The sequence below is a fragment of the Mya arenaria genome, chromosome 13 (assembly GCF_026914265.1).
Source record: "Mya arenaria isolate MELC-2E11 chromosome 13, ASM2691426v1".
NCBI lineage: Eukaryota > Metazoa > Mollusca > Bivalvia > Myida > Myidae > Mya > Mya arenaria.
Window position 1 is genome coordinate 23,756,806 of NC_069134.1, and position 24,889 is coordinate 23,781,694.

The 24,889-nt window shown below is 34.7% G+C and overlaps 3 protein-coding genes across 3 annotated transcripts; all 3 read left to right on the forward strand.

The window, feature by feature from the left end:
• Positions 1-3,986: 3,986 nt before the first annotated feature.
• Positions 3,987-9,475, forward strand: LOC128212786 (uncharacterized). The gene is made up of 9 exons (XM_052918095.1): positions 3,987-4,162; positions 4,876-4,966; positions 5,377-5,508; positions 6,341-6,384; positions 6,906-7,008; positions 7,299-8,392; positions 8,571-8,686; positions 8,918-9,055; positions 9,300-9,475. Exons 1-9 carry the CDS (start codon positions 4,056-4,058, stop codon positions 9,410-9,412), a joined length of 1,938 nt encoding a protein of 645 aa, XP_052774055.1. The 5' UTR covers positions 3,987-4,055; the 3' UTR covers positions 9,413-9,475.
• Positions 9,476-11,455: 1,980 nt separating this feature from the next.
• On the forward strand, positions 11,456-14,556 carry LOC128213300 (innexin unc-9-like). The gene is made up of 2 exons (XM_052918902.1): positions 11,456-11,566; positions 12,085-14,556. Coding segments are annotated over exons 1-2 (1,233 nt in total). The 5' UTR covers positions 11,456-11,564; the 3' UTR covers positions 13,316-14,556.
• Positions 14,557-17,391: 2,835 nt separating this feature from the next.
• On the forward strand, positions 17,392-19,722 carry LOC128214941 (innexin unc-9-like). The gene is made up of 2 exons (XM_052921663.1): positions 17,392-17,450; positions 17,888-19,722. Coding segments are annotated over exons 1-2 (1,233 nt in total). The 5' UTR covers positions 17,392-17,448; the 3' UTR covers positions 19,119-19,722.
• Positions 19,723-24,889: the final 5,167 nt, after the last annotated feature.

Consider the following 24,889-nt stretch of genomic DNA (forward strand, 5'->3'; position numbering starts at 1 on the left):
CTATATCGATGCATGTGTGGTATGTGTGTGTATGCGGTGTTCAAACATTTGTTTCCCTAGTTCATTGTCTTTTGGGCTCTTGCCTTGTGTCTCAGAGTATGTTTTATTTTTTAATATCCAACTACTAGGCCCGTATTTACTAATGTTCTGAGACTGAGTTTGAGGCTGAGGCTCAGATAAGCAAATTTTAAAATTTTGTTTTGAATATTCTATATCAGGAGCAAATATTGTCAAAGGTGCTGTATCCGTTAGAGATAATCTGTTCTACATTCAGACAAACATCTCCTGTCAAAATTAGTTATATTATAGATATTTTGAAATATTTAAAAAATCAGTTTTCAGAGCCTGAGTAACAAACTCAGACTCAAGTTGTTAGTGAATATGGCCCCTGGGCTTGTCTCAGTTTTCATTCATATATTAGCAATTTCCATAATTTCTTGAGTTATGCCACTCGGTTTAGTTTGAAATATGGACTAGGGTTGGCATCCGCTCGCAGTGATTCGGCCACTTTTTATTTTATGTTTATCGTCAACTCAGTTGTTGAAACATAGGTACCCATGTACACATAAATAGGTCCTTTTCAAGAACAACAACATTTAAACATCACTGATTCCTTGGCAATGGACTTTTAGAAAAAGATTCATGCATTCCATTATAAAGAATACACAAATATTACAGAAAAATGTAAATTAATATTCAATCACTTGGTGTTGACACCATCAGCTTTTTCAATATCGTTGATAAAAATGCCAATAGGACGTGTTATTCTTTGGAAACACCTCTAAATCAAGGCGCAGGCGGACCTATTCTCCAAACCTGTATAAATATATCCAAATATTTGGCCATATCTTACCCACGGGCAAAGATAAAAGTATCCGTATGCAAAAAATTAATTGAAATAAATTTCTACTATATTTTGTTTTGGATAAAAACAACATCTACCATGTCCGCTCGTGTAAGATAAGTTCATCCAAAGTCTAACGCAGGGTGTTCTGCGGAAACTTGGTTGACCTCGTTCACGCGAAACACCCTACGCTCGGATGGGGATAAACCTATCTTACACTCTTGGTCATGGAAGATCTCGCACAACTTTTTTACTTCACGTAAGAACTTTTCAATACAGACTTGAATATCGTTTCAGATTTCCTTCTTGATATTCACCAAATGTTTAAAAACGCCTCTTTGGAAAACATACGATTCCTGATAGAAGCCGGATCTATATCTGAAGGGTCGAAGTTTAGAAATATGACTCCAGACAAAACAAGGTTTCTTGTTAAGCAGAGAGAAAGATTCCTTGCTGACAACAACGTAGACCGTAGGTTTTCTCAAATTGTTTGATCATTTTATCTGTAGTTTTATTTGTAGAAAATCTTTAATGATGAAGTGTATGCACATTAAATCTATTTAAAAAGAAAAATCATCACAAGATTCGAAAGGCAGTTTTTTGTCTTTTTTTTCAGAGAACAACGACGCCATTTTTCAAAATTTGCTGTGTTTACATGGACGTGTTGGCGCAGCAGACATTGCAGTTAACTTTTGCATTGAATCGGCGATAACGTATTTAAATGCCTTGCAAGAAAAATACACGTTTATCAGTGGTAAATTATTGTTCTTATGTATGGTGAGGAATTGCTTCAATATTAAAGCTTCGTATTAAATGTAATTCTGACACTATTGTCTATGGCAGTACAACAAAACTGTAGGGGATAAGCTGTTTAAGATGCAATATTGAAAATAGGCTTAAACAAAATTGAGGCTATTTGTATCTAAACTGGTCGAGTTATGTTTTTGTTAATTAAATTGTCACTCGTTTAAATTCACAGGATCATTTGATACAATTCGAGAGCGACTGTTTGAAATAAAGGCTGGATTCATTCAAGATCATACGCAACATCCCAAACTCTCTGCACTTTGTAAAGAAATTGATACCTGGTTGAAGAAAAAGAGAGCGAAGTCAAAAGACCAAGAGCAAAAGGCAAGTTCTTATAGTTAAAATTTAAGTGTTAGTGGTTTATCTTGTATTATGTATTATGAAGAAATGTATGTTAGTTATTTTTAACAGATTCTTGTCCTTGTGAAACGGGATATGCCAAACCTGCTGGTCACGTTGAGGGACATGCTAAGCCTAGGAAAGATGTTGTCACCTGTTGTTTTACAGACTACGATGTCAGAGGACATTATTGAACTGTAAGTTAATTTTGATCTTGACTATACGTATAATATGAGAGTTATAATACTCACCCTGGCGTCACACATTGGGGTTAGGGTTTTGCATGTAAGCACAATTGAGCCTATATATCAGCAAATACATCTGTCATCATGTATTCCAAAATGGCTGTAAACAAGTGTCCCCAACCATCCAACCGATTTTATTAACCAAGTTAGATAACAAATCTAACTTGCTTTTAATGCAAAGTATGGACTATTTTTATTCCACTTTAAAATTTCTGGTTAAGGGTTGTAAACAATTGTCCTCGAAATGTGACACTTTCAGATTGGACCAACACAACATTCTCATTGCACAGCAGAACTTCATTACGGAGCATTTCCCTTGGGCGCAGTTTTGTCTGGTTGTGGAGTATGAAAGAGATGAGAATACACAATGGCAGCAGTTATGTGAAAGGCAAAGCATTCGACACATCGATATGCAAGTCGATTTCATTGACGACCAATCTGCATCCGGTAGGATATGTTTATGTGAAAAACAATTTTCCACTCAACAAGAATCAGTGTGTGTATGCCACGTGATAAATAACGTCATAAATGCTACGTCGGAAGGCAACATTTTGCCTCGAATAAAGACTTAAGACAAAGATAACTAAATTCCTTTTCTTCACCATTTTAAATGAAACAAAGGGAAGTCTAAGCCGCTTTAAGAACACCGCCTTAGCGGTATTACCTGAGTTTGATAAGGTGATAAATTTCCTCAAACACTGACAAACCAGTTTCAAAATAATATTTTGACAGTGCTCCATCAGGCGGCGGTTTTGTGAAAAGGTTTGTCGAATTGTTTTAAGAAACTACACTCTTAATCAAACTCTAGTAAAAGAACGAAGGCGGGTCTCTGTAAGCGACGTAGACTGTTCCATCCTTGGCCAAAATTTCAGCGTTGCATCGTTCTACAAAATTCCGTCAATTTGAGTTTTTGCCAAGGATTGCTTCATTAAAATACAAGCAAATCTAAAATATTTCATCCGTGTAGACGCAAAAAATAGGATAGTCTTTTATAGGGCGACATTTTTTCATATATTTTCTGTAAAAAAAATATTTAAGAAATTAACGTCACTGGTTTGTTTACATCGGTTGTGACCCGTGGTGACCCATGTGAGAACCCCTTTAAGTCACGTGATTCCCCACCCTGATAAACGCATTGAATAATAATGGATTGCCCCAAACAAAGGTACAGCAGCGTTTTTCCATTCGGAATTATCAATACTTGATCCATTGTTATCAGAAAATCGAAAATATGGAAAAGAAATGCAAAACAACAATACTATAACGTTACTTATAATCTTATTATAATTATTAATGAATAAAGCAACTTCTCTTTGCCAAAACAAAAACAAAACGAAAACGTGGTTCCCTATGCTTTCAGGTAATTTATCATTTCATCACTGGACTATGAAATACCCTGAGAAACAAATCACACTCATTGCGTGTAGCAAAGTAATTGAAAACACGACTTTGTTGCATTTGTTGGAGACACGGTATGTGATGCTTAAATGATACACTTCTTAAACATTTACAAGTTTTATTATTTTTAAGTTTTGACAGTACGGTATGATGATTCGCAGTATGAGTTCCTTTTATGAGCAAAACGCGTATCTTGATGTCGTTTCACGTTTACAATTTTCCTTCTTATAACGCATCCTTGCACTTTTGAATGGTTGACAGTATAATTGCTCATAAATACATGTGTTAAAATGTTGTATTACAGCTACAACATACTGCTAGTCGAAAGAGACTACCGTATCATTCCTGGTGCCAGCCATTTACATTTTTCTGACTTGGACATTGATGAAAACACATGTGTGGTGTTCGAAAACATTAATACAATGGGAGACGATAGCATTGTTCAAAATCTTGTCACACGAATTGCCTGCCTTTCATTGAAATATACAACTTGTTGGTTGGTTACTTTTCCAGACGAAAAGACCAAGAGGTATGTCAGGGGGGTTCTAGTTCAGGTTAATCCTGAAATTAGGATTGACATAGTTTAAATTTAGCTCTGATACATATGTCATATAATTTTACTCAGACATTTGCATGAACACAGCGTGAAGTATCTTGAAATGAATATAAGTGATTTTGGAAACGGTTTCAAAAGGGATATTTACAAGTCTCTTTACCCTGATTTTGGCTTTAATACCTCATACTAAACAGACCCGGCTGGATTGATTATTACCAGCTGTTTTAACCTTTGTATATGAAGCGCCCGAATATGAAATTATTGGACATGCCTTCAGAATCTTAGTTTGTTCCATGTGCAGTTAAAACATTTTTTATAACTTATATTACGAAGCTAAACACTTGATTATTGTAAGCCCATCATACTGCTGCATTATGGATATACCCTTTAGTGAAAGTGTGTTTTATAAATGTCCTGATTGAGATGAAATAGTAGTGCATGCAATTCACAGTATAGATATTAGCAGAACTGGAGAAAAGGTGAGCGGTCCGTAGACGGAACCCCAGCAAAGTTTCAAATACTACCCCACTAAAGCCGAGCGCCAGGCAAATATGTTTCTGGTAACATATCTTAACTCCTTTCGGTATGACGCTTTCGGAGTTGAACCCAGGACGTATCAACGCCCGATACGGACGCTCCACCACTGAACTTTCGGGACGGTCTAAACTATGTTTGAATCTTTGCAGTTATGAATATCCTGGACACGTGATTAGCAACTTCGCCCGTCTGCATGCTGCGCTGTCAAATCTTGTTCAGAAACATAGTTTGACATGTAAAGTATGTGAAATGTCTTTTAAAGAATACCGATCTATAATTGATTTTAAATGCACGCATTATTGTAAGTAGTGTCTCAGTTCCAAATAGCCATCCGCGAACCGCAAAGCAACTGATGCGATTTATATTCCGTGTAAATTGACATTTTCTGCTTTACGGAATACAACATTTACATTAATGGGTCATGTTCTTTCGTATACAGTTTTTGCTTGTTAGTAAACATGATTATGTTCATGGTATTCGATGTTTAAGCGATTTCCCGCATATATGTTGTTTAAACTTCCACTTTCTGTGTACGCGCGATTTATGTGCTAGTACAAAACTAAACAGTAGTATGTTTGAGCCACTGGCTGCTATCCAATTAAATTATCTTGTGATCTGAAGTTGTCATAGCGTGGCTTTCTTTTTTGCAGATAATACAATGTGACAACATCAATGATGTCGCAGGGGTTGTAAGGCATGTGTGTGAAACGTGCATGACGACTGACGAGAACAGAATTTCACAATGGTTGGACAGACGGTGGATATCACAACATACGTCGCAGGCATATATGACTTTTCTTTTAAAGCTGCACTCTCACGGATATACCATTTTTACAACTTTTTTTATTTTTTTTGTCTTGGAAAGAGCAAGTTTTTGGCATAAATATCTGCAAACCATGATATAAGACTGCTGACAAAAAATCAGATCGTAGAATTTTATATTTCTGGTCGAAAATTAATGTTTTATAGCCTAAACCGTTTGAACTCAAATATAAAATTCTGCGATCTAATTTTTTGTCAGCAGTTTTATATAACTGGTTTCAATGGATTTTCGCAAAAATTGGCTCGTTCCAAGACAAAAAATAAAAAAAGTTGTCAAAACGTTCAATCTGTGAGAGTGCAGCTTTAAATGTTCAGCATGATAATTTATATTGTTTTGAAAAAAAAAACTCATTTAAGGAAATATGTAGTAGTCGGATTGTCCATCAGCTAGTCAGTTCCTTCGAATAATTCGTGTATCAACTGAAACTTTCCAGAATTTTACAGCCCGATAGCAATATCTTTTGAGTAAATTTTGTCTCAGTTTTTACGTTGTCATTTTGCAATCGGAGATATTGTTATAAATAAAAAGTCGTTCAACTTAAAAGCCATATGTCACTTTCTAGTTATTTCAAATAACCTACATATTATGTAAATGGTTATCTCTACGGGTAATTGGTAGAAAATGTTCATGTTCCACTAAGGCTTTTGTTTTTAACTGCTCCACGTATTCACACATGTATCTTTTGAAATGAAGATGCAATATCTTTATCAGAATATTAAATGAAGTTTTCATAAATGTATAAACTAAAGACAAGTTATTTTAACTTTATCATTTTGTTTTACCTTCTTCAGACCGAGAAGTTTATGCTGACAGTACCATCCTTCAATTCAATGAGGTATTCATGTTTTAAAATGCTTGTTTTTAAGTTGACATTTGCGCAAATATTGGCAGTGAGTATAAATTATGCGCTCATCGGTGTTAAACAAAATCAAAATAATAAATATATATTTGAAGATGTTGGGCCGTTTATTCGTTCAGCTGTTGAATGCTTAACGATGGACCTTATCGTTAAATGACAAAAATCTTTAAGCGTTCGTAAAATTTCTACGTCAACTATCTTTCGCTAAACTTTGGTTGTTGTAAAATTGATAGCGAAACCGTTTATTGATCGTCATTTTAACGAACAAATGAGAGGAGCTCAAGAAATGCTTAAAATATTAAACATGTTAGGAGCTAACATTTGAAATGGCCATTTCGTTCGAGAAAACATTTAAGAAGTTCTGATATCTATGCAAAAAATAATTGTGTACGCAGGTTTTGATGCGTAATCTAATTAATTAATTTGTCTAAAGGCATTAATTGTAGATTATCCAAATGTATGAAAGTTTATTACGAAAACTGTTTTCTTTCTTCAAGTGCCCAGTCGCTTATGAGGAGTATCCCGATAAATGGTTTGTTCTCCGCTTCAACTGAAACTATCAAACATCACGCGAAATGGATATCTGACAAAGTCCTTCAGGTTGGATGTTGTTGCCACTTATTTGCTTATTTAAATGAGTTGATATGTGATATAAGTTGTGTCACATCATTTTGTAAAATATTTTTCGCACTGTATGATATGCTACGCTTACACTGCGCACCAGCCATCTGTAATAAAGTTAAAATCTGTTGCATGTAGTTTTAACAAAAAAGTGGCGTAGAAAATGTTATTTGTGGAGTCTAGCAGTTGTACTTATATAAATGTTTGTGTGAAGATTGACTCAATGAGTAGTTTATAAAACTTTCATAATACAATTTCCGTTTCTTCAGACATTCTTCTCTGTAATGGAAAACACAACTGGTGTGCATCTTGGAGAAGAAACACTAAAAAACGACATCGAAACTGTATCGACTAAACTATGCCCCGTAAACGCTACAATTGATGTAAACGGTTATACGGAACGAGTGAATGAAATTCGAACCCCAACATCAGAAGAAGCAAGCCAAGATACAGACCAAACAACGGTGGACACGGCGCCTTTGATGCCCACAGAGTGCATGATAAACGATCGTCAGTCCAAAATAACGATCGAATACCATCATGGTCAAGTCTTTGATTACAACCATGGTCTTAGTCGCCCTTCAGTAGCCACGCCAATTATAGAGCAAAAAGTGTTTAACCAGAGTAACAAACATTACAGGGCTGATTACTCACAGAACCTACGTAAAGTTGAAGAAGAGTTTCCAACTGCAGAAGAGATTGACAAATCTATTGCTCAAGACAATGACTGTCAAGCACAACAAAAGGGTATGTTAAATGGTCCCTTCTCTGATCAGTCATATGACATTCCTTCTCGTTGGCTTCAACCAGTCAAAGAACTCGATGAAAGAGATGACATGGCGAATGAATATGACGTCCATGATAATGAACGCGAATATCTTATGGATCACGACACACGCTCAGTTTACTTTCAGCAGGGATCAGAGAATAGAACAACAGAAAATCCCAAGGCATTTGATATGGCCAGTTACACCAGTGATAACATTGTAAACTTTAATACTAATTTATTGATTGACCGCAAAAGAAGAATGAATGCTAAAGTTCACCAAGAAGTTAAATTTGAGTTTAATCCACAGATTCATGATGAAACTCCAGATAGTGTAACAAATGAGAATTCTTACCCTAAAGCACAGTATGTTGGAAAACCAAACAATCATTTGTTCGAAAAGAAAATTGAACAAAACGCTTGTGGTCAGGATAAGTCAGATGAACTGTATGTCAATCCTACATTAGATAGAATAACACTGAAACACGAATACTCTGGACAACAACCAAGTAACAACAAGCCCGGTACTATATCATTTGAAGACGAACTAAGAGAAACCACACGAAAATTGATCGAAAACTCGCAACAGTTTTCACAGTAAGTAAATTGGGTAGTACAATTATTCAGTTATGTAATTAAGAAATACTGTTTATTATATTGTTAATATCATTTGATGCAACTTTTAGAACATCAGCTTTCTCTAAAATCAAATTAATAATATCGAATTTCCTACACGAAATATTTGATCTTAAGAATAAATGTGCATCTTATTCAGGTTTGTTCCCCGTTCATTCCGATTTCCGTTCCAAAAGGTCAATATTGGATTGGCACAACCTTTGCAGCGACCAAAACAGACCGAGTCAAATGTCGAGAATGGTCGGTCTGGAGGAGGTACCAATGTTATTTTTGTAGCAACATCGTCAATTCACCATAAATATTCAAACAGACAATGCTATTGCTTTAGATATTGCAAAATGCCTTCATTTTGTTAACTAGTTCCTATATTTCTCAAATTATCATTGACTAAGGTTGTGATTTATGTGTACTAAGTTAATATTATATTGATACAATTCTTTATAAATATATACACATAACAGTTATCTTGCGAAGCTTTCTTTCAAGTGTCGGCATTAGCGAATGCGGAGAGGCTTCGAATGGTTCAGTCTCCATGGGCAACCGAAAACTCGCCTCCCATGGACTTGGATTATGACAACCAACAAACGCTCAGTGCTCTATACCCAGAAATATACAATCCAGGAGGTATGCTGATATTTGAATTTGAATTTCATGCTCTTAAACACACAAGGCAACACTTAAGTTGAATATTATTTTCATATCAATTAAGTGCTTTCTATATATGATTGATCTATTGCAAACAAATTCAAATTATCTTGTTCTATCTCTGAGACCTCATCTTTATCATATTTTGTTCGTTATGCGAACACTGTTATTTGACCTTTTATTGTATTTCTTTAAATCAAGAAATTATCTAAAATGTTTGCAGGTACTATGAACGATAGGTGTCCTACCGCTGAGTCTAATCCCCAGAAGAGGCGAAGACTTGCGTTTCAGAAGATACCGGGCTGTAAAGGACAAACGAAATTGATTTTTAGATAAAATGATATTCGATGATTTAAAGACAGTTATTTATTTGATAAACTATTTGGTGTAGAAAGAACAATCTTGAGCATAGTTTTGAAAATCACCTTGTCAAATCTATCATCGTCAAAGTTCATGTATATATATATATACAAAGATATATATATATACATCGTTGTAAAGAATTTATTTGGCTGCATTGTTTGGACAAAAAGCTAACGCGCTTAACATTAAAACATATACAGATACATTTATTTTTTTATTAGGTCGACAATGTCATGTCACGTTCTGCTTTTGGATTAAGCTTGATAGCAATTAAATGCTACTCTATGCAGAGGCAGGTCCAGAGAGGCGCTTGAGAGGCGTATCTTAGGGGCGTAACCTTTTGACTTGCGCCCCTCCGTCATAATCGAAATTTCTTTGGTTTTATGTGTTGAACGGGGCTAAGGGTTATTCCCTAAAGAAAATTTTAATAATATTTAGTCCGAAAAGTGCATTTTGGGGGTATGTTATTAATATTTCCTCCTGTATGGGAATAAAAAGTAAAGTTTGACGATTTTAGAGGAAGGAGTGTGCGCAGGGTGACGGATCCGCTAGTGCTATGTCATGTAACTGAATACTAACACGAAGGAAAAAAAGACTTACCGTGTAAATCGCATAAAAGTCATGGCCAGATATGAGTGCACATACTATATCTGTCTTATCTGTTTCAAAATATTAAAATGATGTATTATTGATACAAAAGGACATTCGCAGCATGATCTCATCTTAATGCGCACACTATTAGATAAAAATGTCAAAAGTCTCAGTTTGATGTACATCAAGTATGAAATATTGATTTGTTTAATTCAACTACGACCGACACTGTATGACTTTGTTTTCGTGGCCAAAGGCTGTTTGAAGTGAAAGATCGACGCTGCTATGTTCGCGTAGCAATTTTAAGTGTACGGTTTCAAAAGTTAAAGAATATATAATTAATCATAGTAAGAGCTGACGTAAAACAAATGAAGCATATGGTATGGGCACATTATCTTGGCCGTTTTGAAGTTAAGTTTTACTGCAAATTGTGGAACAAATATAAGGTCGTCGCAGTAACTGCTGGCAACTTTCCATATGCATTATAGAAAAGAATGTCCATGCAAATTTGTTAAAATTATTTCGAATTATTCTGCCTGCCAAGAGAGTACTGTAGAAATAGTGTCTCATATTGTATCCTAAATTGCAATTTATCAGAATAATTGTCTTTGATCTCCGAATGCATTCAAATATATGCAATAGGTTTTTTGAAAAGATTGTCTCTGGGTTTATTTGCCTTTTGATATGGTACTCAGTATTATTAATTAAACTATAAAAACTTTGAATAAACTCGCACTAGAACATTCAAAATTGCATTGCATTGTCTGATATTACCCATCGGTTCGGCTTTAAATATTGTATATCCAAAAGCACTGTCACATTTGTAAGTATTTTCGGACATATGGCTCAATTTCGTGTTCACAAAGGCCCGATTTTCAAAATTTTGTTCAATTAAACAACGATTGAGCGACTTATGTGCTTATAGATTTAAATACAAGAACAACCTCAACAATTGTCTCAAATCTTGTCAGAATACAGCTGTTAGTAAGTGCATCCATGAAACTTCCAGAGCAATAAGATTTGAAACATCACAACGATGTTAGCTTTAACAAATTACTGTGCAATATGCCCAATGTGTTCGAAGAATCTTGACCGCTTATATAAAAAATATATATAAGAAAGTTGATGGCTTGCATCTCGTTATTAATCCATTTGCAGGTGAATTCCCTGTGTGGTTGTTGAGTGTTCGAGGCTTTCATTTATGTACTAAATTACTTTACATAATGTACTTTATATATTAAAGTCGAAATGTATTTTTGTGCTTCTAAAATTTGAAATAAAGCGTACGGATTTAATCATATAACTTCAGTCAGTTTATGACTTTTTTCTTAATATTCAAAACTATATTTAAAGTTTGGTAATGAGTAATATCTTTTGATAACATATCAGCAAAACCCATCCAATCGCATTGAGCAAATGCCACTGATAAGATAAGTATCGAAGGACAATGTTTTTATAAAGTTTACTAAAACAATGCAAACTGTCACATAACGAGTTGAGAAAGAGGATTTGTGTTAACGGTCAATGAAATACCATGTAAGGATTTTGTTTTGTCATGAATATTACTCAAAATAATTGTAAATAATTTAATAAGAAATACGCCATCGTATGAGTGAAAAATCAGTATGGATAATTAAGTATTCAGACTCTTATATAAAGAAAATATTTCAAGAAATGGTTAATAACTTGAAATACAAGTTTAAAATTGTGTATCTTGAAACAATGTTGAAGACATTTTACCTTTTTCGATACAATTTGTTGTTTTATTTATATATAATAACTCTTCCAGTTTTCTATATATTTTTTATATCTCAATTCGCTTTTAAAATCAAAACTTAAATTTTGTCTTATAATTGCAATCGCAGTAAAGTACTTTTTGACATAAAATATACTGAAATGTACTGAAATGCATAGTAGAAAATCAACATTTAACTATAACAAGTATCGTTTGTGTGTCAATGTTTGTCCGAAATATGCAATTCAGATGTTATTTAAAACAACCGAACGTTCTGTAATATATTGTAAGAAACAAGATAAAAATTGTTGTATTTTAGGGAGTCACTGATCGACCAAATCACAAAGAGGTTTAAGACGATCAAAGGGCATAACAACGACGACGCCATAGATCGACTCAGTCACGTGTACACATCAGTTTCACTTGTCATCATTGCCATCTTCCTCACTACAGCGCATTTCGTCGGCAAGCCAATCCACTGTTGGAACCCCGCACACTATGAAAAGGACTGGTATAAGAGCTACATAGAAAACTATTGCTGGATCTCCAATACGTACCACGTAGCCTTTCATGACCAGCTACCTGAAGGAATTGAGGAACGCAAGGACAGGGAAATAACCTACTACCAATGGGTACCACTGATTCTGCTTTTTCAGGCTTTCTTGTTCAAAATACCGAACATTATCTGGAGATTGCTCCATTCGCATGCCGGTGTAAGCCTTCACAACATGGTCGACCTGGCTGAGAAGACACAGGGGACGTCGCCGAAGGATCGACAGGATACTATTCAAACTCTTGCTGACATCATTGATCACTGGTTGAAAACGGAGAGATCATGGAAAAACAATCGCTATACAAGGATGAGAGATGCAATGAGTCAGAAATGCAGTCTGATGTGTAGTAAACGAGGTGGTAATTTTCTTGCCGGTCTCTACGTAATCGTGAAGCTTTTGTTCTTTGCAAATGTTGTTGCGCAGTTCTTTATCCTGAATGCATTCATGGCATCGAGTTACAATATGTATGGATTTGAGGTCCTTCACAAATTGTCCGATAACACTCCTTGGGAGAACAGTCCTCGCTTTCCTCTTGTAACTTTCTGTGACTTCCAGATTCGACAGCTTCAGAATATTGTTCGGTACAGTCTACAATGCGTCCTCCCGATCAACCTCTTCAACGAAAAGTTCTTCGTCTTTCTTTGGTTCTGGTTTTTCATAATGGGTATTGCATCACTGTACAGCCTCATTAAAACTTTAGTTGTGATCGTTGACAATGGCAGTCGCTATCGATTCGTTAAGAAATATCTGAAAATTGACAATAAAATTCAGAGCGGATTTGACAGGAAAGTTTGCCGGAGATTCGCGGATCAGTACTTGCGAGAAGATGGTGTGTTCGTCCTTAGAGTAATCACTAGTAACTCGACGGATCTTGTCACGACAGATTTGGTGTCTGAACTGTGGAGAAAGTTTAATACAGAAGAAGAAAAAGCGTCAGCCAATCTAAAATCCAATGGACTTCGAGATGATTTCACTGACATAAAAGCAAATATCTAGTCTTAAGAAATGCACCTTCAGTCAAAAATGAAACTGATAAATGTATTCACCGTTGTTTCGTATATACATTATATGCGCTGATCAAAACTATCAATATTTTTGTATGCTGCTGGTATATTAACAACTGACTTTCGATTCTTGATTTGAACAAATTCAAGAACTTGTATCGTAGTTAAAAGTTTTCATTTTCTACGTGCAATCGGTTTCGCAATACTTATGGAATTTAACAAAAAGTGTATCTAAAATCGAGTGTGAACCTGTTTTATTCTTTCTTTCAATCATTCCTACTTACGGTAAAACAGTAGTAAAAAAATAAAAAATAAACATCTTTTCCGATCAGCATATCGGAACAGAGTGTAGATAAGAGGAAGGGCCTTGTGTGTATGGAATACTTCAAAAGTGGATATCATGCAGATAAAAATTATATGACATCGAGAAAAGATAGATAAACAGTTTAGCAAATTCTAAGTGAACAATTAGTTGAACACCATGTTTGTTTGTTTATGATGAAAATTTATGCTTATCATCAAACCATTTTCAAAGTTTTGTGTGATATTCATGTAACCGGGTATTGGATGTGTATATAGCGGCACTTATACTGTCTCGTTAAAGAGCTAGCTTTTAAAAGGTCTGTACACCAGATTGGCACCAAAAAAGTAAAAAAAAATACCAAAATGTGTCGGAGACTGGGTTCGAACCCGTGTCGCCAAAAGTGCAGTCCAGCGTCGTATCCACTGAGCTACGACGGCTTACTCTAATTGGGTGACATAATTAAGCTATACACCTACCTCGGTAATATCACGTGATAACACCGACTAGCCAATCACGCATAAGGAATGAATTCTACCTGGTAGACATACCCAGTAATCTTTTTTTAATGGAAAAATACGAAATAACTTAAATAAATAATAAACTATGTGGTACTTCAGTTAGAAGTTTCAATGCATTGTTCACATCGATGCCAAGTTTATGTCAGTTTTCGACAATTTCCTTTTCTTTTTTTCGCTATTTTATCATACGGAGTACAGCCCCTTTACAGCGACGCGATAGAGTGTCCGTCCGCCTGCAGAGCAAGCGGTCGTGGGTTCGAACCCCGAAAGGTGAACATAGCAATTTGTGTAGTCTGTTACATTCATTTTGTGAAAATTGTATGAATGGTCTTCATTGTCTTGTTTCTCTGTTTTTGTCAACGATTAAAATTGAAAATAATAAATATTGTTTTGTTCTGCAAATTATCAGAATGGTCTTTATTGTATTGTTTCTCTGTTAGCATTGAATACCTTGAATTTGTTTTGTTTCATCGAGCTACTATAGTTTCAATAAAACATGTTTTGCTTACTTTTGATTGCTCACGCTTGCAGCGAGATAAATCTCTGTATAAAAAGACGAATATATAATGCATTTTCTTAAATTTTCGTTGTATAAAGAGCGGTGATATATCATTTTAGCACCGGTAGATATAAACGTGAACGTATTTGAAAATTTTCAATCGGTATAATATTAACATATATTTTACCAATTTAACCCTTTCCAAGCGTCATCAGGCATCAAAAGTTCACACTATTGGGCATCGGACACCTTAATATGTATATTTACAATTATGTATATTATCATTTTATTGACTTTGTTCTGTTTGCATACTTCTATTTCATATACACATTCTTGATGATATTTAATCGGAGATCTTGATTAATACCTATCTTCCATTTCTTTTCAGCTGTATGAAGTTTAAACTGGATGTTATACTTGTAGTTATCAAGTAATTCTATTGAACGCACACAATAAAACATAAGTACAACAAATCGTGTTTTTTTCTGACCGTTTGTTACCTTAAAAAGTCCTTTCATTGATCCTTAATGTTATGTGGGTGACACCAGCGGATTAAAGTCCCCCTCAATACCCCCCCCCCCCCCCAAAAAAAAAAAAAAAAAAAAAAAAAACAACAACAATAATAATACAACAATCAAACACAAAACAACAAAATACAACCCTGCAAACATTTTAAACCATTTATATTTCGCGTCTGAGAGAGTGGCGATTGTAAAAGGGTTGTGCTCCTAAGTAACGCTCCCTCTGACGTCAATTCCTAGATCCACCTCTGTGTGTTTGTTTCGTTATGTTCCCACTCCTTAGTATTTCTCTGATAATCATGATGTGTGTTTTTCGTGTCAATACAGTGCATTATAGGTTAGGGTTTTGATTCTTGCTTTCTTGGGCTAATATTGTAGTTCCATAATGCCATCCACATGTATGTATACTTAGGAATGTATGGAGACTTGATTAATAAAACAAAACAAAAATCTTAATACATTTCTATTCTCTAGAGTTTGTTCTAAATATTTAAAAAAAATGACCACTCAATGTTCGAATATGTAGCAATGCCAAATCGAAACTATAGAAAACGCGCAATATGACGAAACCAGGTCTTTAATTTGTGCAATCAGGAAGTTTCGAACATACGACATTTTTGTTACTTGAACTTGATTTTTTTATGGACAACGACCTTGACCTTGATTACATTTCCTTATGTATATATTCACATAAATACCAAGTTTCAACACTATTCTAATTTTGAAAATAAAATCATTTATCTATTTTTGGAACAGCGGCCTTGACCTGTACCCAATCAACCGAAAAGCAATCCAATGGTATGACTTCGCATAGCTTCATACACAACGCGTTGCATCCATAGTATTTATTCCTATCTCAAGTCATTGAGCAGAAATAAATTTACCTTTTGTAAGAACATCGACCGTGACCTTGACCCTACCAATTCAAAAAGCTACACCTTCTCATCAGCCTTCTCACTCAGACATTTATACTACCTTAACTTCCTGACCCTAAAAGCAACCCCAAGGTACGCCTTAACGTAAGTTTTCTACATAATACGTTTCATCATAATAAGTTATTCCGGATTCAAGTTTTTGAAATGAATTCATTTTTATATTTTAAGTAGCAGCGACTTTGACCTTGTTAACCCACCAACCCTAAAATGTAATCGAAATCTACGTCTTTACATAAGTTACCTACACCAAGTTTCATCGCTATCCATCAATGTTAACTCACGAAATTAGCCACATCGTCCTTTTTCGTGATCCCACCATCTCAAAAAGCAATTTATTTAAAAGCAAGTTTAAGCCTGCTTATCCCAAAATTAATTTGCTATATTCCAAATTTATCACTAAAAGACACGCTGACCAAGGACATTGAGCAAAAACATTTGTTGTTGTTTCATTTTTGTCACAGTGCCTTTGACATTGTCTTAAAATTCCCGAAACGGTTTTACAAGGTTCATCTGCAAATTAACTTGCTACATGACAAGTTAAATCACTATACGTAACTCTTTACTATAGTTATAAAGCAGAAACCGTTTTTCTATTTTTTAACAGTGTCCTTTACCTTGACCCCATAATGACTTTATTGCATTTGTAATAAACATTGACTATGAATCTACACATCACAAATGTAATCCCAATGTAGAGCTACACGTGAGGTTTCATCAGTATATGTCAATATTTATGCAAAAAGCTACAGAAACAAGCTCAGTAGCAAATGTTTAAACATAAACCCGGTTTAATGGCACTGGGTAAACGCCATAGACATAGAACATAAAATCACAAACAAGAAACATAGAAGAACAGCACAAAACTCCACAAACAGCACAGTGCATTTAATCATAATTAAAGATATTGAGTGGAAACCGCCAAGTTGACACCCGGACCACCGCCCGGCGGCCCAACTACATCTTCATTCTAATACCATGGGTTCAAAATACCATGTGTAATTGTTGAGTGTTTGGAGCTATCATTTATGTTCTAAAGTACTTCACACAATGTTATATATGTATTAAAGTCTTGATGTATTTTTTTGCTTTTATATTTGAAATAAAGCGTAAGGATTTAATAAAATAACTTCAGTCAGTTTATGAAATTCTTCTTAATATTGATTTAAATTTAGGTTAGGAGTAATATCTGTTTGATAACATATCAGCAAATGCCATCCAATCGCATTGAGCAAATGTCACAGATAAGTATCGAAGGACAATATTCTTATAAAAGTTAAACAAAAACGATGCAAACTGCCGCATAACGAGCTGTGAAAGAGGATTTATGTTAAGTGTCTTTGAATAAACCATGTAAGGATTTTGTTGTCATGAACATTACTCAAAAATGTTGTTAAATATCTTAAGAAATACGCCATCGTATGAGTGTATAAACTGTTACTAAAATGGCTAATTCAGTATTCAAACTCAAAGAAAATATTCCAAGAAATGGTTAATAACTTGAAATACAAGTTTAAAATTGTGTATCTTGAAACAATGTTGAGGATATTTTACTTTTTTCGATACAATTTGTTGTTTTAGTATAATAACTCTTTCAGTTTTCTAGTCTTGTATTTTAGGGAGTCACTAATCGCCCAAATCACAACGAGGTTTAAGACGATCAAAGGGCTATAACAAGTATCGTTTGTGTGTCAATGTTTTTCCGAAATATGCAATTCAGATGTTATTTAAAACAACCGAACGTTCTGTAATATATTGTAAGAAACAAGATAAAAATTGTTGTATTTTAGGGAGTCACTAATCGCCCAAATCACAACGAGGTTTAAGACGATCAAAGGGCATAACAACGACGACGCCATAGATCGACTCAGTCACGTGTACACATCAGTTTCACTTGTCATCATTGCCATCTTCCTCACTACAGCGCATTTCGTCGGCAAGCCAATTCACTGTTGGAACCCCGCACACTATGACAAGGACTGGTATAAGGGCTACATAGAAAACTATTGCTGGATCTCCAATACGTACCACGTAGCCTTTCATGAGCAGCTACCTGAAGGAATTGAGGAACGCACGGACAGGGAAATAACCTACTACCAATGGGTACCGCTGATTCTGCTTTTTCAGGCTTTCTTGTTCAAAATACCGAACATTATCTGGAGATTGCTCCATTCGCATGCCGGTGTAAGCCTTCACAACATGGTCGACCTGGCTGAAAAGACACAGGGGACGTCGCCGAAGGATCGACAGGATACTATTCAAACTCTTGCTGACATCATTGATCACTGGTTGAAAACGGAGAGATCATGGAAAGACAATCGCTATACAAGGATGAGAGATGCAATGAGTCAGAAATGCAGTCTGATGTGTAGTAAACGAGGTGGTAATTTTCTTGCCGGTCTCTACGTAATCGTGAAGCTTTTGTTCTTTGCAAATGTTGTTGCGCAGTTCTTTATCCTGAATGCATTCATGGCATCGAATTACAATATGTATGGATTTGAGGTCCTTCACAAATTGTCCGATAACACTCCTTGGGATAACAGTCCTCGCTTTCCTCTTGTAACTTTCTGTGACTTCCAGATTCGACAGCTTCAGAATATTGTTCGGTACAGTCTACAATGCGTTCTCCCGATCAACCTCTTCAACGAAAAGTTCTTCATCTTTCTTTGGTTCTGGTTTTTCATAATGGGTATTGCATCACTGTACAGCCTCGTAAAAACTTTAGTTGTGGTCGTTGACAATGGCAGTCGCTATCAATTCGTTAAAAAATATCTGAAAATTGACAATAAAATTCAGAGCGGATTGGACAGGAAAGTTTGCCGGAGATTCGCGGATCAGTACTTGCGAGAAGATGGTGTGTTTGTCCTTAGAGTTATCACTAGCAACTCGACGGATCTTGTCACGACAGATTTGGTGTCTGAACTGTGGAGAAAGTTTAATACAGAAGAAGAAAAAGCGTCAGCCAATCAATCATCTAATGGACTTCGAGATGATTTCACTGACATAAAAGCAAATAACTAGTCGTATATACATTAAATGCGCTGATCAAAACTATCAATACTTTTTGTAACTGTATGCTGCTGGTATATTAACAAATAACTTTTGATTCTTGATTTGAACAAATTCAAGAACTTGCATCATAGTAAAAGTTTCATTTTCTACGTGAAATCGGTTTCGCAATACATGATGGAATTTAACAAAAAGTGTATCTAAAATCGAGTGTGAACCTGTTTTATTCTTTCTTTCAATCAATCATTTGCATTTCTCGCTTGTAATGTTCTGCTTTAAAACGTTCTTATGTTTAAGAACAACACATGCTGGACCATTCTCTTTAAACATAGATGTAGCTACTTAAGCTAAGTTCCTACGTACGTTAAACAATAGAATGTGGTAGTAAAATAATAATAAAATATATACACATCTCTTTTCCGATCAGCATATTGGAACAGAGTGTAGATAAGAGGAAGGGCCTTGTGTGTATGAGATACTCAAAAGTGGATATCATGCAGATAAAAAAAATATAACATCGAGAAAACAACATATTATCACGATTCTTGATATATAAACAGTTTAGGAAATTCTAACTGAACAATTGGTTGAAAACCATGTTTGTTTGATTATTATGAAAATTATGCTTATCATAAAGCCATTTTCAAAGCTTTGTGTGATATTCATTTTCTGCAAATTGTATGTTTAGTCTTCCTTGTCTTGTTTCTCTGTTTGTGTTCAAAGATCAAAATTTAAAAAAAAAATGAGTGTTGTATTTTTCTGCAAATTGTCAGAATGGTCTTAATTGAATTGTTTCTCTGTTAGTATTGAATACCTTGAATTGTTTTTGTTTCATCGAGCTACTATAGTTTCACGCAAACATGTTTTGCTTATTTTTGATTGCTCACGCTTGTAGTGAGATACATCGCTGTATAAAAAAGGTGATTGCATAATGCATTTGTCATAAATTTTCGTTGTGTAAAGAGTGGTGATATATCATTTTAGCACCGGTATATAAAAGCGTCAAGCAGCGGGTTTTATTTTTTCTTTTGAAGTATTTGAAAAACCATTTTAGGAAGAGATTTATCAATATAAAATATTTATCTTGACTGACTGCATTTTTATTAAGTAGTTTTATCTTCTGATTTATATATATACATATATTTACATTGATCCATAAATTTTATAAATCCAGCGTACACTTGAAAAAAATCCTCTGAAGTGTTGAGAATTGAGGACCATATTTTGTAATAAATAATGCGATAGGTATCCGATGTTTACAAAGGTTTTCGCTCTGTTTAATATGCTATTGTCCGTAATGTTCTGATGCATGATGACCACATTTAAGTTTGGTATATTTGGTATATTTGAAAGGATATTGCTAACTGATTGCTAAAATGTAAGCAATAAATGTCCGAAAGAACATAACAGATAAAGTAATGGTAGTTTGTATTTTAGTTTTTTACTATTAATTGAAATAGGAAGTGAAATTGCCTATTTTTTTATTTTTAAAGGTTAAAACAGCGTATTTGCAATTTTTCAATCGGTATAATATTAACATATTTTATCCATTAAACCTTTCCATGCGTCATCAGGCATCAAAAGTTCACACAAGTGTACATTGGACACTTTAAAATGCATATATTTACATATATGTATATTATCATTGTATCTACTTTGTTCTGTTTGCATACATCTTGATCATGTACACATTCTTGATGATATTTAATCGGAGACCTTGTTTAATACGTATGTATCTTCAATTTCTTTTCAGCTGTATGAAGTTTCACTGGAAGTTTAGCTAGTAGTTATCAAGTTATACTATTGAACGCACACAATAAAACAAATCTTAACCATTAGTACAGCCATTCGGGGGTTTCCTGAGCATTTGTTACCTTAAAAAGTTCTTTCATTGATCCTTAATGGTATGTGAATGACACCAGCGGTTTATGGGGGGGGGGGCAACATTTTATATTACTTTTGAGGGAGTGGGGATTGTCAAAAAGTTGTGCTCCTAGGTTACGCCCCCCCCCCCCCATACGTCAATTCCTTGATCATACCCGGTGTACTGTTTCGTAATGTTCCCACTCTTTGGTATTTCTCTGATAATCATGATTTGTGCTTTTTGTGTCAATACAATGCATTATAGGTAAGGGTTTTGATTCTTGCTTGCTTTGGCCTATACCGTAGTTCCATTGTATCATTATATCATCTACAAGTATGTATACTTAAAAATATACGGAGAATTGATAAATAAAACAAACAAAAAATCTCAATAAATTTCTAATCTCAAGAGTTTGTTGTATATATATATTTTTAAATGAGACTCTTATGTTCGAAAATGTATATGGTTTTACACAATGCGTTGAGCTCCCACCAACCCAAAAAGCAATCGAAATCTACCATCTCCAAAAGCAATCACAAACTTCGTCTTTATTTAAATGTAAATTTAACCCTTTTGAACCCAACATTAACTTGCTACATGCCAAATTGCATCACTAAAAGTCACTCCTGGGTATTGAGCGAAAACAGTTTTTTTTCTATTTTTGTTACAGTGCCCTTGACCTTGACCTTGACTCAACATTCCCCAAATACAATTACAAAGTTCATCTCCAAATAAACTTGCTACAAGAAATGTTTTTTTTACTATACGTAACTCCAAGCTATAGTTATTGAGTGAAAACCACCAAGTTGATACCCGGACGGCCGCCCTGCGGCAATACTACATTTTCATTGTATTACCACGGGTTGAAAATGGTAATGATCTCCTATTTATTTCGATATTGTAATATTAAGGTCAAACGTGAGTTTATCTAAACATTATCAGCATAGGGCAGATAAGTTTTTGTTATCGTTTTGTTATTTACTGCGTTATGCACGTACATGTATGCGTTGCTTATAATAAGAAGATTAACCGATATATTTCTGAGCCAATGCAAATGTTTGTTTATGGTCATATTTTGTATCAATTTGTGTTTGTTTGTCATCTTCTCAAAATAGAAGAAAAATACCATGGTGTTTTAACATAAGCACTATTCTAAACGTCGGAGCTGTGTCAAGTTTGAACCAATGACAAGTATTTGTGAAAGAAACACTTCACCTCTCAACGAGCCTACTGCATTGTCAGTTCAGGCTGAGAGAGGTTTCAAAACTTACTTGTGTACAAGTGAATAAATTCTGTCAATCAACTGTTCATGTTTTAATACGCTGGGTGTTTTTTCTTTGCTTCCGAATGTTTCCTCTTATTGAATGAATTTGAATTATAATCTGTTTACTGACCAAAGATATCGATGAATTGAACGTAGACGGAGCAACACATAACTTGATATAAGGTTCCATACATTTTGGGGGTATGTTTTCCAAAATAAGTTATCAAAATCGATCTTTTTTTTAAATAAAATATTTGTCTTATACAACAAAGTTTTATTTTCCAATATTTTCTAAGACATTCTTAGAGCATTATGTACTAGTATAATAATATAAGTGGACTCTTAAAAGCTCGGACAAAGATAAAGCCAAGTTGTTTTAGGGCCTTCGACAGTGCAAAAGTGGTTTGAAGGACACAAATTGAACATGAATAAAACATTTTGTTTTTATTTAGCTTTGAGGCTCAATATTTAGCCAGCATATATTTCATATATTCGTCGCAACATGTGCAGCTGTAATTAGGAGTTGAGCAAATTTTAAAAAAGAATATATTTTTTTCAGAGTTACAATAAAAACATTTACTTTTTCCCGGAAATGTCTTAATCAAAAATGAATATGTGTTCGTGTCAAAATTGGCAGTACTACCCAATCAACAATGTCGTGAGGTTTTGTGGTGATTGCAGAAACTTTAAGAAATATATCTGCATTTTTGTACCTGAAATGAATTTAATCTACTGAATACCTTTCTTCTTTGAAAATATATCATTAAGAACCCACAAAAAACAGTGTTAATTTGGTAGTCTGTGGCATTTTGACGAAAAAACACAAAAAGGTATGATGTCGACAGACTCTTTCGAAGAAATGAGAATTCTTTTTGATCCAGAATCTGATAAAACCTTCCTACGTAAAATTGGTCAACTCCTTACCATCCCAAAACACGTCACATAGAATGTATGTTTTACTCCCGAACAACCATCGTTCCTTACAAATAAATCAAACATGAACTTTTGAAACGTTTTAATTATGCCTCCCCCATCCACATGTGCACTGTGGAAGACCCTTGAATATGTTTAAAAGTTAAGCAATGCGGCCTTGTCGTTGAACACGACTACATGTGTTGTAGTCAATAGCACAATTACAAAACCATTCTTAGGATTATTCCTTCCAAAATGTTTGCATGAATGCTCAAACAGTATATATGTATCTTAATTAATAACAAAAGTTTTTGCGAAACATGTAGATTTCATAAAATTAAACCAGGAGGTAATTAGTCCGGCAAGGCAACAATATAAAACAATATAAAATAATAGGGGGCGGGGGGCTGTGGTGTTGACAGTGTTCTCCCACCATCATTGCGTTCAAAAACTAGCCCCAATAAATCCAAAACGGCTATGTAAATGTTAAATCGTGTATTTTGTTTTTCTCACGGGCCATGTGGCTTATTGAACATGTATTCAAAATAAACCATCTCTCTCTATGTTCATAGTTCGGATGTATAATCTGTACATCCGGAGGGCGAATTTTTCAAAATTGTTGTAACAGTTCGTTTCGTACATGGTTCAGTTGCACGTAATTTATTTTCTGGTCCCTGGATCATTTAATACTAATCGGCATTTGGTCGTAGTGTCGGCAAATCGGCCCAATGATTGCCCGATGTTTACGTAATAATCACCATATGTGAGTTGGTACACTTTACTGTGGCTGAAACCTCTTTAAAACGCTACCAGTGCTTTCGAGCCGACCTAAAAATAATTAATTCACTTGATTTTACGCTCATTTGTTTGAAACGTCCATTTTAAATATCTCGAAAATGATATTGTAGCTGTACATAAGTTGCTTTTATAAATATTTTCTTGCATGTGTGTATCATCGGAAGTAAATTACCTAAGATTCTTTACGCAAGCAAATTGAATTTACTCTTGATATTTATATTCAAGATGACAAACATGCGTTTCTTAGAAGTAAGCATGTATTGTTTCAATTTTCCTAAAATCCGAAACACGTACAAGTCTGTATATTACGATATCGAGATAAAGCATGATTTTAAGATAATAGGCGCATTATGTTCACAGTCACGCTCCTACTTGTTTCTATACTATGAACAGAAAATTCATTTTACGAAGATACGTTCAAACTCAATATATATGGCATTGGTTAACCAAAGTATGGTCTTCGGAAGTATTTTACTTTAGACAAAGAGCCATACATTGAACTCACTCAAAATAGCCACTTCTGTAGATGTAGACGCCATGTTCGTCATTGATATGTAGGTAAAACAAATAAAAAATCTTACGGTTTTGTGTACATGTGCACAAATTCTTTTCGGGACAATATTCTTTGTGGAGTATGCAGTCTATATATGTGTAACTGTTTGAAATAAGAACGCATTAAATGTCGGGTTTGACGTACTTTAGTAGACGTGTTTTTTTTGCCTCTGTTTGTATTTCTTTTGCACAAAGTGCTGAAAATAATGCATTTGAACCTATCTTATTTATATAGTCAGCGGAAAGGTTTATATCGACAGTGTCGTTAAGCATACTCTACTACTTCAGCCTTGCTTTTTCAGGAACTGTCACCTGGCAATCGCCAATTTTCAGGAACGCCCGGTTTTCACTCGAGTGAACTGTTTTGTTTTTATCCATGTTTTATAGCAGTGC